Source organism: Euprymna scolopes, chromosome 31 (genome assembly GCF_053919585.1).
Source record: "Euprymna scolopes isolate OS-2025 chromosome 31, ASM5391958v1, whole genome shotgun sequence".
NCBI classification, from domain to species: Eukaryota; Metazoa; Mollusca; class Cephalopoda; order Sepiida; family Sepiolidae; genus Euprymna; species Euprymna scolopes.
In genome coordinates, this window is record NC_136512.1 from 88,029,405 (window position 1) to 88,047,891 (window position 18,487).

At 34.4% G+C, this 18,487-nt stretch overlaps 1 protein-coding gene across 2 annotated transcripts in view; it reads left to right on the plus strand.

Moving 5' to 3' along the window:
• Positions 1-18,487, plus strand: part of LOC145255842 (double zinc ribbon and ankyrin repeat-containing protein 1-like) — a 100,993-nt gene that overhangs the window by 51,313 nt on the left and 31,193 nt on the right. For both annotated transcript variants that reach the window (XM_080114580.1, XM_080114581.1), the window contains exons 8-10: positions 2,636-2,753; positions 7,180-7,392; positions 10,847-10,975. In XM_080114580.1, the coding sequence (XP_079970706.1) occupies positions 2,636-2,753; positions 7,180-7,392; positions 10,847-10,975 (460 nt within the window). The remainder of the gene's footprint in view (positions 1-2,635; positions 2,754-7,179; positions 7,393-10,846; positions 10,976-18,487) is intronic.

The following is an 18,487-nucleotide window of genomic DNA, read 5'->3' on the forward strand; positions in this document are numbered from 1 at the left end:
GTTTTTTTTATTAGTTTGCACCTTATTTGTTTGTCTTATATAAAATACTAGCCTGGGTACCCAGCATTGCCCGGGTGTTTGGAGATGTGTGTTGAGCAAAAAAAAAAAAACAAGTGGTAGGCAGGCAGGCTTGAACCTGTACCGTGAAGGAGAAAGAGAACATAAAAAAACAAATGTGGCGTCTTTGCTGTTGCACCCATCATAATCTCTTTCTTTCTCTTTTCCTGTTTTCTCTCCTCCCATCTTGCTCGGCCTTCCTTTTCTTACTTATAACAGCTTTCTGTGAAAACTGAAAATGTTGATTTTTTTCTCATAAAGGCTAATATTTAAATCAATTCATGATGGGGGTAGGGGAGTTTGATGACTTTTGTTTCTTCAAAGAATGGCTTCCTGTTTCATCCAGCCCAACCCCCCTCGAACTCGGTGTTTTTCTCTTAATTTTGATTTTCTTACTTGGAGCTTTGTTTAGGACCCCCTTCCCCCAGAAAAATCAAGCCCTCCCCCATTTAAGAAAACCTTAAAAATCTATATATTAATACGATAGCATGTGTGTTATTTTATGTGTCAAGCTTACACATTTTTTCTCCCGAGTGACTGTTTAATTGTTATGACCTTTCATTCCTTGTAAGAAATAATTTTATAAAAAATTCTTCATAAGTTTTGATTTCGGTTTCAATTATAGCTGATGGCATTCAAGTCATCTATTTTTTTTATAAATAATTTTACCAAGAATTCTTCATAAGTTTTGGTTTCGGCTTTGATTGTAGCTAAAGGAACTATAGACATACACTTTTTCTTCATAAGTTTTGGTTTCAGTTTCGATTCGAGCTGATGCACCCAATGCAAGTCATATGGATATGTGTTTTTATAACATATAAAAATCAATAGAAAATTGATTCTTATAGTAACATATACGAAATCTGCATACATTAAAATACCATATTTAAGCATATTTTACGACCGGGCTATGCCGGACGTCCCTGCTAGCTTAGATACATAGTTTTGCAGTTTTAACAAAAAAGCTACAATAACATCAGAGTGTCTCCATTTACACTGAACATCTACAGAATGCCAACATCAATATATTACATATGAATGAGTCCCCTGTGAAATTTCCACAGGTCAAGTTAGTTAACCTGATTAGATAATTTGTAAAAATTTTGTGTTTACCAATACTAATATTTCACTAATTAAACATTAGAGAGGTTGCTCGTCTTTTTCTGCTCTATCGTTATTTTTATGGTAGGTACTTAAGTGAGCTCCAATCTATGATTCCCTCTGTAAAACATTCACAACAAGAACTCTTCTAATTACAACAACTGTAAATTATTTTTCAATTCCTACAAACTCAGCTCGACTATACACTGCACTTTCTAATGATTTTACTTCAAATAACAGCGTTTAGCTGGATACTCCACCAGACAAGGTGAATTCTTGTCCTAGAATCCGGTACGATCAAGAGACAACAAGAATGATATAGTATGTATGTATGTATGGCAACCTTCTGTCTCGGGAGACAATGGCATTCTGCACCTAGTATGATGATTAACAGCAACTTTAGATTTACAGCTTCGTTGACAGTTGCTGCAGGTGTAGTCAGTGATAGGGATTCAAGGGTGGACTGTATGCTCTCTCGCCTGGGAGTTCTTTTTTATTCCCTTTCTCTCTTCTTTTGCCAGGCTGTGCAATCAGATATTTCTGACTCAAGATCTTGCGGTTAAATGCCACAAGTCTTCAGATCTCTGTTGCAGGTGTCCTTGTAACGCAAAGTTTGTTGTCCAATTGGCCGTGTTCCAAAGACGAGCTCGCCGTATAGTATGTCCTATGGGATGCAACCGTATTTCATCCTGCATACAGGGCTAGTGCAGGCGTATCTGAATGAAAATGGCAAATATGCTTGGCATGCTAGCCTGGGACAAGACATCTATTCTTTTGCTTGTATCTGCTTACATCTGCCCTGTCGGTGGGGCATTAGAATACGCCGACTGCCCCCCCCCCCTGCAGTGGGTAAAAGTCCCTCAATGGGGGTCCTGGATATGACCTTAAACTATATCCAGTGGTGAGACCCCAGCTTGTGGGCTTTGGGGAGTGTGGAGCCACCCTTTAATTACCATTGCTCCAGGGTCCCAACTATGGGTTAAATAGAAACCGACGTGAAAACAAATATATTCTATTAAAAAAATTTTTCTTCAAAATCTTTGGATTCGGCATTAAATAACCCAAAAAGGGTTGATATGCCGTAAAACAAAAACAACCAACCAACCTGCTTACATCTGTCTCGACCTGTTCTCGTGTCTCCATGCGAAAACTCATATAACAGAAATTAAAAATGAGACGGTGACTCAGCCTGAAACAGGGAAGGAGTTAGCTCCCCTTGATCGTAGTTCTATCGTTCTAACAAACATGGTTGTTTTCAACTCCAATATAAAAAAATTCTTGTTGAGTTGTCTTTAAATAATCAATTTCTGCCCAATTTTCACCATTAACAATCATCACGGTTTTGTCTCACCAGGTGTCTGATACTTGTTAACCCTTATCCTCCAGTGGCTTTTGTTCCTTGATAAGTGGTGACTCCCTAATGAACAAAAAAAAAGGGTTTATTGTATAAAGTTAACTATGTTTTCTTTTATTTTAGGTGTATCTATTGCTTTGCTGATCGTCCTGCAGATCCTTCTGCAACATTCTGCAATGTCTGTGGCAAACCAGTGCCACCTTTACCACAAAATCGCTTACCTCCTCCGGAACCAGGACAGGTAAACACAAACATTCGTTTTTAAACTCTGCTCATATATAAAAGCTGCATAGAAATATCAATTTCTATTTTGATGAGTTTTTCTTTTTTGATTTAATAATGTGTGTTGATCAAAAAAAAAAAAGTGGTAGTAGGCAGGCAGGCTTGAATCCGTATTGCAAAGGGGGAAAAGAACGTGAAAAAAAAAATGACGTCTTTGCTGTTGCGCCCATCGCCAAACCGGAAGTAACATAGGTTTAAATTAAGGCTAGACAATCGAAAAGAGGCAATGACTTTTGAAAATATCGACGAGAAAAGCGACCCCTCCCTGTAGAAAAGTGCCCAGTTGAGGGTGAAGGAATTAATGTTTTTGGTCAATTTTTTTATATTTGTTGTCCAAAAACCGTCGCCTCTGTCGAAAGTTTTAAGCATACATACATACCTACATACATACAAACATACATACATATATTTAAACAGACAGGTGAGATTTATATTATAAATGGATGTATAGGAATTTGGTCTATATATATATATATAAAATATATATGGCGATTAAGCTACACTGAATATTCCACGTTTCATCCACTCTAGGATTCTTCAGGCTTATGCACGAATTTTGTGTTTGTCTGTCGTTTTTATATACACACCTTCTATTGAGATTTTAGTTAGCCAATCAGCTTTCTAGTATCCACCGTGCACTTCTTATCAGCCAATGAACATGCACTTACAGGACAAAGGCCTATTTGACCTCTGGTTGACCTGATTCTTTGTGTGTGTTCTATTTAGCCTGGATATCTAGTGTCTTGATCTGTTTTAAATCTAGGTTAGGTTTTTTTTTATGTTAGTTTATATATATATATATATATGTATATATATATATATATTTATATATATACATATATATGTATGATAGTTTATGTATGTTCATGTTTATTTATTTTATTTATTTATTTTCTATTGCTTTTGTTAGTTTCTGTTCGCCGGTAGTCGAATGGAAAATAGTAAGACAAGCAAACACCTGTAGAGACCTAGACGACCCATGTAGATTATGCCTTCATGAAAAATTTGGCTATCCTATACTTTAAAGAACCTCAACATCTATTAAACTGTAGGAGAGAAATAGTGAACAACTGTGTTCACAGGATAAAATTTACTCTAGGATAGAGAAACAAAATAACTTTAAAATTAACAAAAACAATAGAAAATAAACAAATAAATAAATAAAATAAATAAACATGCATATACATAAACTATCATACATATATATATATATATATATATATATATATATATATATATATATATATATATATATATATATATATATAAACTAACATAAAAAAAACAAAACCTAACCTAGATTTAAAACAGGTCAAGACACGGAATATTCAGTGTAGCTTAATCGCCATATATATTTTATAAATTACTAACTAGCTCTACCTATGTATTGAGCACTGTTGAAGTAAATACTTAAAGTTTACGCATAAATTTATACTTTCGTATATTAATTTTATGTGAGTAAATGAAGTAGTTATATATAAAATGTATCTCCCAAAATAGACATAAAAACACTACATACATTGGACATGTAACAACGCTGTCCTGCCAAATCACTATACATTTAAACAATACCAGTGCTATATACCAACATTTAATAAAAGAACATAACTGGTTCCTCTCCAATCTTAGAAAAATCCTCGTCGATAACACAAAAATTGTACAACATGAAAATAATTTTCCCCACTCTTTATCTGTGCCTAAATCCAAATGTAGATCCCGTGAGCAAAGCTTCTTTCTTAGAACTGCACGCCAGTAGAACTCTCTGCCGCTTGCCTGTTTCCCACCTGACTACAACTTGGACGTGTTCAAGTTCAACATAAACAAACTCCTGACAAACCGCCCCCTTAAGTAAGACACTCTATCAAAACCCTCAATACTAATGATTACTATAATACTATCTCATTGATTACTGTACATGCAATAACCCTTATCCCTGAGTGGCCTTTGGGCCTTGATAAGTGGGGACCCCCATGTAAAAAAAAAAAGTTAAAAATTCTTGAAGCATTCTACATCAGAACTCAGCACCACTACTATAAATAATATTGCATTCGAGAAGAGCAACAACCACGAATTTACTTTTTTAATCGACCTAAATTTTAATCGACTTTCCATCAACAGTTTTATATATTTTTTAACTTTCCATCACTTGATAAATCTAATGGATATTTTACTTTTCACTTTTAAATTTCCATCTTTCGCTCCTACTCACTTTCACCTCATCAACACCTGAACTCGTGGTCGAATCGAAAGCAAGAGCGACAAATATGGAACTTTCATCAATATTTCCGATTTTAATGTAAAAAAACGTTATACAGAAAATCGAAAAAATAAAAAAGAAGAATCATAAAGCAAGGTATCTCCGTAGCATTTAATAAGGTTTGCTTGAATGAAAAAATTCTACCTAAATATACCAATATTTATATAGATATATAATTATTACTATAATTATTTTTAATACCGACAGACACTAGTGTTTCATCCGTCAGTATAGGAAGTTACGATTACTGTTGGTCGAGGAATTAGAACCCAGCCACGAAACCATCTCTGATTCCATTAGCAAGGAACAAACCCCTCGGGCAGCATTAACCATGGCGAGAATTTAGTTGAAATTAACATTTATAAAGCGTGTCATTCAAGTAGTTCGAGAGTGATCAAATGATTTTAATATCACTATTGTTTATGTTGTTTAATTTAAAGAAATTCAACCTAATCTTTTTTTTATATAAATCTGTTGCCAAGGTTGCTGGAAAAATGGTGGGATCTTTCTATCGATCCAGTAGATATCTCACTGCTGATGCAATTCTCTATCTATATAAGAGCCAGGTACGTCCAAGGATGGAATACTGTTGCCACATCTGGGCAGGAGCTGCTAGAAAGGACTTGTCCTGCCTTGATAGAGTTCAAAATAGACTTCGTAGCCTCGTAGGAGATGTCCTTTTCTCTTCCCTGCAACCTCTATCTCACAGAAGAGATGTTGCGAGTTTGTCTCTGATGTATCATTATTTTCATGGAAAGTGTTCAACTGAGCTTCCGTCTATGGTCCCCCCTCGCCAAACTTTCACAAGAAACACTCGTCTAGTTGTAAACACTATCAATAATTCCCCTCACTCTTTATCTGTGCCTAAACCTAAATGTAGATTCCATGAACAAAGCTTCTTTCTTAGAACTGCACGCCTGTGGAATTGTCTTTCGTTTTCCTGCTTTCCGGCTGACTACAATATGGTTGTCTTCAAGTCTCACGTAAACAAGTTCTTGGTGAGCCGTTCCATATAAGTTAACAAATTTACCGAATTAATTACTGTATTGTCCAATTTCTACTGTACACGCTTTAACCCTTATCCTTGAGTGGCCTCTTGGCCTTGATAATGTGGTAATGCCTGTGTAAAAAAAAAAAAAAAATTGGAATTATATTTCTGACTTTTTTTTAGATAATTCAGATTATTTGGATTACTGTTCTCACCTTGGATATTATACTCACAATGTTCACAAAATTCAGGTATAAGTGACACTCTTCTAGAGGTTGAAGGTTCAATCCTCAGTGCGGGCGATACTAAGAATACAGTTGCAAATTACATAAAATTTCTATCACAGCTGATGAAACAGGAGCATGCTACTCTTGTGGATTACATAAAAGCTTCCGCTCAAAATTCTATGCAAATTTCCGAGTAGTTCCACAAATTTCCGGATTATTAATTGAAATCTTCTGTCGTGATTTGCTAGCAATTTTGGACAGAGTGTGGGTGGTAGAATATGAGGAATGTGGAGTAGGAGAAAGATAGTTTTGTTAGGAGAAAGTGCTGTGGATAGTTAGGTGGTGGTGGGAATTTGAGGTGGCTGCAGTAGTAAGGGATTGGAAATGTAAAAATAGTTAGGAAAATAGAGGGTTGGAGAGTTTGGAGAAAAAGGTAGAGGTAGATAATATATATACATTAAGATATGAAAAAGAGGTACTTATGCTGAGAAGATACCGCACTGGAATAAGAATGTTATTATTTAGAAATCCATTCTTAACATGGGGAAGGAGAGAGTGTTTTGTAACTGTTCTGTACTTTCACCTAACAATTTAATAAACAAAGGATACCGTAAAACATGAAGTTAACTTGAAAATACTTAAAAAAAAAAAAAAAAATTTTTTTAAAAGCACAGTACCTTTTCCACATAAATACTTAAAAATTTGTAAAAAATGTTGATTCCAAAGACTGTAATTGTAACCGGAAACTTTGTTGAGGTATACCCTCAAGTGTAAAACATAATGCCATTGATTTTTTTCCAATATGTTTAGAAATTTGAATGTCTGCGCATGCACACACATGCACTTTGCAACAATTTGACAACTATTTTGTGGAATTGGTAACTATCTTTTTAATTTCTCTCTTTCTTTGCAGATGGGTCTCTGTTTATACTGCAACTCTATGGTGCCATTAAACACGGACTCATGTGTTGTGTGTGAGGGTCCCATCCCTGTACAAAACCAGCCGCAGGCCAGAATCAAATTATCTGACCGACTGGTGTGCCCCGTCTGCAGCACGGCCAATTCCTCCGACCTCTCCATCTGCGTCCTGTGCGATTCGAAACTCTCAAAAGAAACAAATCTGCAGGTAAAATTCAAACCAAAGTCGATTTTTCTAACCAAATTCTTCAAAAATATTTTTTTTTTTTTTTCAAAATGTAGAATCTTTTTTTTTTCTTTTCTTAATCAAATTTTTTAATCATCATAATATTTTGGATTATTAATTCTCGAGCCTGATGTTTTATTTCTACATATTTCTTTGGGGGGGGGTACTACTACTACTACTACATTATCATCAACATCATCATCGTCATCATTATCATCATCTTTTTCCTCTGTCTTACCTGCTGGCATGTACTGGACAGTAAGTAGAATTTGACTCCCAAAGTAACATATCTCTGACCAGGTATTTATTTATCCCTCTTTCTCTCAAGTCCATGCTTATAACTTCCTCCAATGTTTTCCTTGATTTTCTCCTATCAGCTGGCCCTGCTACCTCAACTGTTCTCCGTTTACTAATCCAAGCACTCTCATCATTCATTCTTTCAACATCATATTCTGTTTGTCTGGTTTACATGTTAGCATATGTTGGACGGCTTCTAGAAACTGATTTCCACACTTACCTTTCTCTGGCTAGGTCTTTATTTATCCTCCTTACAAACCCACCCTGTACCAATACCGAACTGTACCCTAGGCAGGAGGGAGTTTCATGGGAGTATGAAATTTATAAACGGCTTCCAGTCGCATGTATATCCCCGTTAGATGAGCTTACAACTTTAGGTTTTTGCAACTCTTGCAGGGAGGTATCGATATCCTCCTACATACAGCGCCTGGTATTCCCAAATGATCACCCATCTGATACTGACTAAGCCCAACGTTGCTTAAACGAAAGGGTGATCTGTTTTACATTTACAAACACAAGAACTCTTATTCATTCTTTCAATCTAGCCAGTATATTCTTCTGCACATGCGGATATATATATATATATATATATATAGATATAGCAGAACTGGTATATAGTAAAACTTGAAGAAGGTGCTCAATACTACTGCAGAGCAAATATATATTTTTTTTTATTTTATTACCGTTTTATCTGTTTAGTTCACTACCGAATCGTATCAACGATCCAGTAACTTCGTCAGACTTGGACAGAAGTGGTTATTACCTGTAATAACCACTTCTGTCCAACAAACGCTAATAAAATAAAAACAAATATATATTTGCTCTGCAGTAGTATTGAGCACCTTCTTCAAATTTTACTATTTACCAGTTCTGCTATAACTTCGTCAGACTTGGACAGAAGTGGTTATTACCTGTTCAAGTCTGACGAAGTTACTGGATTGTTTATACGATTCATTAGCAGAAACATGTGTAACTAAACAGATAAAACGGTAATAAATTAAAAAAGTATATATATATATATATATATATATATATATGCAAGGTGTCTTCAATAAATTTTCAGACATTTTCAGATGGACAGCTTTATTGATAGTACACACATGAAATTCTAGTCCTCTTCAAAGTAATCTCCTCCGGCTGCAATGCATTTGTTGTACCGTTTCAACAACTTATGGAAGGCCCCATGGAATTCCTCTTGTTTTAGCGTGTCAATAACTCTCATCACAGCCTTTTTCATCTCCTCAATAGTCTCATAACAACGGCCTCTAAGGTTTTCCTTGAGCTTAAGGAATAACCAAAAGTCACAGGGAGCAAGGTCTGGACAATAGGGAGGGTGAGGAACTGTCTTGATGCCCATCTTGGTCAAATAGTGTGTGACAAGGATGGAGCACCTTTGAGACAAACTTTGTGTAAATCTTCCACATCTTTGGTTCCTTCACGAATAATCGTGTGTACAGTTTCCACACTGACATCAAACTATACACTCATTGTCTGTATAGACACACAACGGTCCTGCGGATCATGACTGGTTTGATTCTTTGGCTGGAAAAACATCTAGATTTAAACCACCATTTTTTTTTTTTTTGTTATTGTTGCTTGACACCACACTTTTCTATTTCAAGAATGGCTCTAAACTCAAGATAATTCATCTATATAAGTGAGAATATGTGTATGTGTGTGTGAGAGGACACGTCTCAATCAAGTGCAATCGTCTTCTCGTATCAAGATATAAAGTTATCACTGAAGAATTCAAATAAGTTCAATATATTTTATAAATCGATTTTTATCACCCATGGTTATATCTATAATATAAAGCTGAACGTCTGTGTGTGTGTTTGGTCACGAATAGGCTCCTATATGGTTGACTATTATAGAAAGCTGATCACATATAATGATAGAAGATGTATCGAGACACCGGAATGGGTATGTTTGATCTGGCATACTGATGATTCATTAAAATTGTGTGGTTTGCGTACATGCCTGGTCCACAAAGTATGGAAATAAAAAATTAAAAAATTAAAAAAAACGTTTACAAGTGTTTTTGATATAGATGTACATAATAATACTTTAATAAGTATGTTTTAACTTAAATAGGGATGGTATAATAAAATTGTGGGGTCTGCGTTCGCGCCTGGCCTCCATAGAATGGAAATAGGCACAAACTTTAATAAAGACTTTTCATATCTATCTGCGTAAGTATACTTTGATAATTATGTTTCAGTTTGAAGAAATATGGTATAATAAAATTATGGGGTGTTCGTTCGTGCCTGACCTCCATAGAATGGAAATATGTCACAAAGTTTAACAAGGTTTTTTAATATAGATCCACAGAATATTGTTATAAGTGTTTCAGTGTGAACAAGTATGATATAATAAATTATGGGGTTTATCTATTTTATTTTTACTTTCATCATATTTTGCTTTGGTCTTGATACCCCCAAATTCGAAGCTATCTCTTTACAACGTTCCTTTTCATAACCTATCATACTTTCATAAATCAGAGTCCATTTTCTGTAGGCTGTTTTTGAACCCAGTCAACGACGGTTACTTTTTGCTAGCATATATATATATATATATATATATATAGTTTAATGTAAAAGGAAAAGAGAAAGATCAATTCCACAAAAGGAAACTTATCCGGATAATGCCAAGCTCAACAAAATTCTTATATATCATACTATATATAATAAGCTTCTCCTTATTTATTTAGAATTCAATAAAGCTTCTCCCAACATTCTATAATTCCTCTTAATCTTTTTCATCCCTAATGAACCTTATGCTAGACGCCACATCTTCCCCATGCTACCTAGCACCTTCTCTACTCTTCTGATGAGAAGCATTAGGCTTCGAAATGCCCTGGCATAAAGAGTCCCTTCTATCCCCCAAATTTTGCCTGTATTCCATTATTCAATAAATGATCCATTCTATATCTACCAATATATAGTTTTGTGTCTTCATTTCATACTCTTGTTGTCCTATTATATATATATATATATATATATATATATATATATATATATATATATATATATATATATATATATATATATATATAATCATTAAAATCTCTGCGATCAAAGTATGGAAAAAACATTTTCACAGATTATTTCCAATTCATTGCTTTCATTTTTTCTTTCAGAAATTTCCGGCTCGTCCAGAAAATTTGTTTCCTTCGGAAACGAATAAAAACCCAAAATTTCTTAAATGTTCAAAATGTCATCGAATCAACAACATTGATGCTCGATTTTGTGATTGGTGCGGCAATCAGGTAAATTATTTCAAACAGTTGTAGTACCACCCCTGCCTAGAGAAAGTGTGTTTTGGTGATAGTAATGTTTTTGAAAAGTGCCAAGAACATCTCTAACAATTAATATCCACCCATCCATAGCCTTGAGACCCTGGTGAGGCATAGGCCATTTACAACTTTGTAGATGCTTTTGTAGCGAGGAGTTCTTTTTTTCAGGGTAAGGGTGCTGGCCCCACGCCCAACCTTCCCAGAAGGTACATACAGCGCCTAGCTTTCCCAAATGGTCACTCATCTGATACTGGCCAAGCTCAACGTTGCTAACCAGTGTACCAACATGATTGTGTCGTACAACAATAAATATACACATAGTTAAATTGGCGAATGAAAAAGAAGAATAAAAACGTGAATGTTATGAATGGGTCACCAGTTAGCAAGTGCTACCTTAACAATGAGATTTTTGGAATGAAAGCGAGAAAACATGAATTAACAAACAAAATATATTTATATCAATAATTTTACAGAGATGTAAAATATACTTTGAAAGACCAAAGTTTGTTGAGAAGTTTTAAAGTTCTTGAATAAGAAGTAGATTAAAGTGTTAGAAAGTTTGTTTGAAAGTTCCATTGTGTGTGTGTGTGTGTGTGTGTGTGTGTGTGTGTGTGTGTGTGTGTGTGTGTGTGTGTGTGTGTGTGTGTGTGTGTGAGTTTACCTTCTGCGTGACTGCGTTCATTGGCTATATAGCAACAGGCTTAAAGGAATTTTAGCGTGAGACATTCCAGTCTTCTAGGATGAGCATTGTTGATGTTGAGAACTGAGGCACATCGCAGATTCCACATGAAAGAACTCTGAAATTCAGTTCACCGAGCGACTGTTTTATAGAAGTTTGTAAGTTTGCATCGACTTGTCAGTCTGACATAGATTTGCTATTTTTTAAGTTTGAAACGATTTTTATTGGTTGAAAATATATATATTTTTTTAATTACATTTTCACCCCAAACAAGACACATTGCCACTTTGATGTAGAGGGCTACTATTAAGGACACAGGCTACAGGGGTACTAGGTGGGAAGTTGGGCAGCAAGATGTCAGTTCACGTTACACTTGAACTTCTGCATGTCAGTACAGTTCGGAAAGCAGGAACCCGGAAGGGAATTACAAGATCTAGCGGTTCTGGGGAAGAAACTACTGGAGTAGAAGGCTCTCTTACATCTAGGGATCTCAACTGTGAAGGGGTGGGATTTTGCTGCTTGTCGGGTTTGTCGGGGGTATTTATGTAGAGAGGGCTTGCAGTTCGTCGGAACATTCACCGTTAAAGTACTTGTAGAACAGGAAGAGGGATACTACATTTCGTCGATGGGATAGAGGCTGAAGCTTAGATGACAGTTCAGTACCTATTAGGTTGGCGACTCTCTTTTGAACCTTGTATAGGAGTGAGAGACTAGTAGCAGATGCACCAGCCCAAATATGACAACAATACTCCATACATTTTGAGTTAACATGTTCCTGTGAAAACTGACTTGCTTTTGAAGTGATGGAGAAAATGAATCTCAACGAAGCAGAGAAAGAAAAAGGGGTAGCAATTAAAGTCATTTGCTTTTTAGCATTCATTCAAAACTACACGTCAATGTAAAAATCTAATGAAAGAAGTGTAAAGGAAACGGGGCGGGCGGGGGGGGGGGAGTAAGCTGAACAAAGAAAGGTAACTTTCCAATCACATATCTGCCTTATTTCTTCCATTTGATAAAAAATGATGGACTGTGTTAGCTTTAATATTTTTTGTTTTTTCAAGTGAAACAATTTTGCTGTGAAACAAAAGAAGGTCTACTTGTTATGTTAAAGAGGAGGATAGTGTAGTATATGTTCATATATATATTGGATGTTGCTCAAACAATGTACAGAAATGCTCAAAGGTGTGAGAATTAACAGCACATATAGTGACAGCTTTAATGTTAAAATAGGATTGCAGCAGCAGTTGCACAATTTCCACCGATTAACGCTTTTACAAGATCCACACTTGCACTGTTAAAAACTGTCAAAAACTGTTAAAAACTGACAAAAACTGTTAAAAACTGTCAAAAACTGTTAAAAACTGTCAAAAACTAAAAATGTGGCTAAAAACATTTTACTCCAATAGTTTCTTCCCCAGAACTGCAAGTCTTTGGAACTCCCTTTCGGGATTCTGCTTTCCCAACTGTACTGATATGCAGAAGTTCAAGTGTAATGTGAACAAACATCTTTCTATTCATCTCCCTTTATAATGCCTGTGCAAATTATGTCCCCGATAGTAGCCCCCTATTGCTTGGGGTGAAAATTGAATTTTAAAAAAAAAAAAAAAAAAAGAAAAATCAAGAAAACATCACATGTAGATCAGCAGTTTTTACATCAGTGATAAATCTATAGTATACATCTCACCTGTCTGTTTAAATGTATGTATATATGTTTGTTTGTATGTCTGCCTAAAACTTTTGACAGAAGCGACAGATTTTCGCGAGATCAGTATTGCTTTGAAGCTCGACCCTTCGGACAACAAATATCGAAAAATTGACTAAAAACATTGATTCCTTCACCCTCAACTAGGCACTTTTCTACGAGGAGGAGTCGCCTTTTTCACCAATATTTTTGAAAGTCATCCCCGGGCACACAAGCTAGTTATTGATAAAACACATATGCAGATTTAGATGATGAATTTGTCAAATTCAATTGAATATTGATCCTTCAATTCTAAAAGTTGTACATCATCTACAAGACAAACATTATATATATATAAGCCTGGATGAAATGCGGAATATTCAGTGTAGCTTAATCGCCATATATATTTTATAACTAACACTAACTATATATATATATATATATATATATATATATATATATATATATATATATAAGTGAAAGTGTTTGTCTGTGTGTGTACATTTCTATACGCAATAACTCTGTCAATTTTAAGTCTACAGACTCGAAATTTGATATACAGGGGACTGAGATTTGGGAAAATCAACGTGATTGGTTTTTGGCCAGAGATTTGGCGATTAAGGGGTCAAAGTTCAACGATTTGTCCTTTGAGAACTCTACCAAACTCCTCCGACAATTTTCTGTCTTAACACTTGAAATTTTAGATATAAGTTCATTGGACATGGATCTAACTTAATAATTTAATTTGAGCCCAAAACAATAAATTTTAAGGGGTCATAATAGGGGTCAAAGTTAAAAAAAATTGACCACTTTTTTTAAATTTTTTTTTTTCTCAACATACATCTCCAAATATCCGGGCAACTCCGGGCGTCCATGCTAGTATATATATAATATATAGCAAAAATGATAATTAGTAAAAACCTGAAGAAAGTGCTCAATACTATTGCAGAACAAATATATGTCTTTTTTTTATTACCGATTTATCTGCTTAGTTACACATGTTTCGGTTACCAAATCGTATTAACGATCCAGTAACTTCATAATGGAAATAGTATTATGATGAGATAGAGAGATAAAAAAAGGAACAAACCAAGTTATGTGTTCATCAATGTTTCATCTTTATTGTAAGACTTCTTCTGGATGAATGAAATTAAGAAAATAAAATACCAATGCAAAAGAAAATGTAGATATTCAAATATTGCACTGGTATTTTATTTTCTTAATTTCATTCATCCAGAAGAAGTCTTACAATAAAGATGAAACGTTGATGGTTTGTTCCTTTTTATCTCTCTCTCTCTCTCTCTCTCTCTCTCTGTATATATATATATATATATATATATATATATATATATATATATATATATTATTTATTTATTCGAAGGTAAACATTTGGTCGCTACAAACAACTATCTGTTTTAGTCAATGGTTCTGGTTCAGGGTCGCCTGACAAAGTCTCATTGACTGAAACAGCTAGCTGTTTGTTGCGACCAATATATATATATATATTGCTTTTGTTATCTATCTAACAACTTTTATTTTGTTAGTTCCTACTTTTGAATATCTCAAACCTGGATATATATATATATATATATATGTAATGTAGATTTTGTATCTGTCTGGAGACAAAACCATTGCTATCTTTTAATTCTCAATTCTGAAGAGGAAAGTAGTGTAGGTGGTTCAGTGTACAGAAATGTTTAAAGTTGTGTTAGAATTGACAGCACACATAGTGACGACAGCTTTAATGTTAAAGTAGTAATACATAAGTATCCTGCGGTGAGACCATTGCTTTGCGTTTGTTCTAGAAGCATTCTCGATGGGAGTTTTGTACAGCTTGTCTGGAACAGATGTTGTATATGTGAATGATTTAGTGCGTGCCTGTAAAATAATGGAAAATCCATTTGTTAAGTTAAAGATTTGCAGGAATGTTATGGAAAATAAAAGTCTGAGATCAAATATCACCAAGACCAAAGCAATGATCTGTGGTTGTAGTGTTGGAAAACCTACAGAAAGGGGGTACAACTCAAATTCTTGTCATAAATACACAGAAAAAAGACAAACAAACAAATGAACACAATATAATTAAATAATTAAAATAGAATATTAACACTAAGTCTACATTATTAAGCTTAAAGAATAACAATAGATTTCAAAATAAATTAAAATTAATTCCAAGTATATTTCAATTACTATGAAACTACTGAAGAAGGGAAATTTTCCTGAAATATCATATGATACAAAACTTCCATCAGACCACACGTCTTTGTACCCTTTTCTCACTGAACCCAATCCTCCCCTGACTTGAACCTGCTGAACTACTTTGGTCATACGTCGAGAACATTACCAACATGACCTCCCACAACACCAAAGCCAGCCTGATCACCACCATGCACCAAGTATTCACCGAGCTCCCACCGGCGCTTGTGGAAAAGGGATATTCCCAGTTTCAAACCCATATCAAGGTGGTGATTGAGGCTGAAGGTGGCTACATTGAATAGATGTTAGCTCTACTACATTATCAAGTTACCTGAATTGATTTTTTTTAATAAAAAAGTTTTGAAATAAAGCTGTAGTGTTGTTTTCTTTAGGGCGACAAACTTATGATTCCACCCTGAACTATTATACAATATGAAGAAATAAAGGTCAGATAAGACTTGGGCCCATCCTTACATTGTCAGGCAGAAAGATGCAGTCTCACTACTGATTGATGTTCTTTTTTTAATCTATTTATTATTATTTTCTTTGCATGTGACTAATTTCTGGTTAACTTGTTTTGTTATTGTTGTTTTGTGTCCAGCCATTAATTATTCTTGTTGTTTTGTGTCCAGCCATTAATTATTATTGTTGTTTTGTTTCCAGCCATTAATTATTATTGTTGCTTTGTGTCCAGCCATTAATTATTCTTGTTGTTTTGTGTCCAGCCATTAATTATTCTTGTTGTTTTGTGTCCAGCCATTAATTATTCTTGTTGTTTTGTGTCCAGCCATTAATTATTATTGTTGTTTTGTGTCCAGCCATTAATTATTATTGTTGCTTTGTGTCCAGCCATTAATTATTCTTGTTGTTTTGTGTCCAGCCATTAATTATTCTTGTTGTTTTGTGTCCAGCCATTAATTATTCTTGTTGTTTTGTGTCCAGCCATTAATTATTCTTGTTGTTTTGTGTCCAGCCATTAATTATTCTTGTTGTTTTGTGTCCAGCCATTAATTATTATTGTTGTTTTGTGTCCATCCATTAATTATTCTTGTTGTTTTGTGTCCAGCCATTAATTATTATTGTTGTTTTGTGTCCAGCCATTAATTATTCTTGTTGTTTTGTGTCCAGCCATTAATTATTATTGTTGTTTTGTGTCCAGCCATTAATTATTCTTGTGGTTTTGTGTCCAGCCATTAATTATTCTTGTTGTTTTGTGTCCAGCCATTAATTATTCTTGTTGTTTTGTGTCCAGCCATTAATTATTCTTGTTGTTTTGTGTCCAGCCATTAATTATTCTTGTGGTTTTGTGTCCAGCCATTAATTATTCTTGTTGTTTTGTGTCCAGCCATTAATTATTATTGTTGTTTTGTGTCCAGCCATTAATTATTCTTGTTGTTTTGTGTCCAGCCATTAATTATTATTGTTGTTTTGTGTCCAGCCATTAATTATTCTTGTGGTTTTGTGTCCAGCCATTAATTATTCTTGTTGTTTTGTGTCCAGCCATTAATTATTCTTGTTTTGTGTCCAGCCATTAATTATTCTTGTTGTTTTGTGTCCAGCCATTAATTATTCTTGTTGTTTTGTGTCCAGCCATTAATTATTCTTGTTGTTTTGTGTCCAGCCATTAATTATTCTTGTTGTTTTGTGTCCAGCCATTAATTATTATTGTTGTTTTGTGTCCAGCCATTAATTATTCTTGTTGTTTTGTGTCCAGCCATTAATTATTCTTGTTGTTTTGTGTCCAGCCATTAATTATTCTTGTTGTTTTGTGTCCAGCCATTAATTATTATTGTTGTTTTGTGTCCAGCCATTAATTATTCTTGTTGTTTTGTGTCCAGCCATTAATTATTCTTGTTGTTTTGTGTCCAGCCATTAATTATTCTTGTTGTTTTGTGTCCAGCCATTAATTATTATTGTTGTTTTGTGTCCAGCCATTAATTATTATTGTTGTTTTGTGTCCAGCCATTAATTATTCTTGTTGTTTTGTGTCCAGCCATTAATTATTATTGTTGTTTTGTGTCCAGCCATTAATTATTCTTGTTGTTTTGTGTCCAGCCATTAATTATTATTGTTGTTTTGTGTCCAGCCATTAATTATTCTTGTTGTTTTGTGTCCAGCCATTAATTATTCTTGTTGTTTTGTGTCCAGCCATTAATTATTCTTGTTGTTTTGTGTCCAGCCATTAATTATTCTTGTTGTTTTGTGTCCAGCCATTAATTATTCTTGTTGTTTTGTGTCCAGCCATTAATTATTCTTGTTGTTTTGTGTCCAGCCATTAATTATTCTTGTTGTTTTGTGTCCAGCCATGAATTATTCTTGTTGTTTTGTGTCCAGCCATTTATTATTCTTGTTGTTTTGTGTCCAGCCATTTATTATTCTTGTTGTTTTGTGTCCAGCCATTAATTATTCTTGTTGTTTTGTGTCCAGCCATTAATTATTCTTGTTGTTTTGTGTCCAGCCATTAATTATTATTGTTGTTTTGTGTCCAGCCATTAATTATTATTGTTGTTTTGTGTCCAGCCATTAATTATTCTTGTTGTTTTGTGTCCAGCCATTAATTATTCTTGTTGTTTTGTGTCCAGCCATTAATTATTCTTGTTGTTTTGTGTTCAGCCATTAATTATTCTTGTTGTTTAGTGTCCAGCCATTAATTATTCTTGTTGTTTTGTGTCCAGTCATTAATTATTATTGTTGTTTTGTGTCCAGCCATTAATTATTCTTGTTGTTTTGTGTCCAGCCATTAATTATTATTGTTGTTTTGTGTCCAGCCATTAATTATTCTTGTTGTTTTGTGTCCAGCCATTAATTATTCTTGTTGTTTTGTGTCCAGCCATTAATTATTCTTGTTGTTTTGTGTCCAGCCATTAATTATTCTTGTTGTTTTGTGTCCAGCCATTAATTATTATTGTTGTTTTGTGTCCAGCCATTA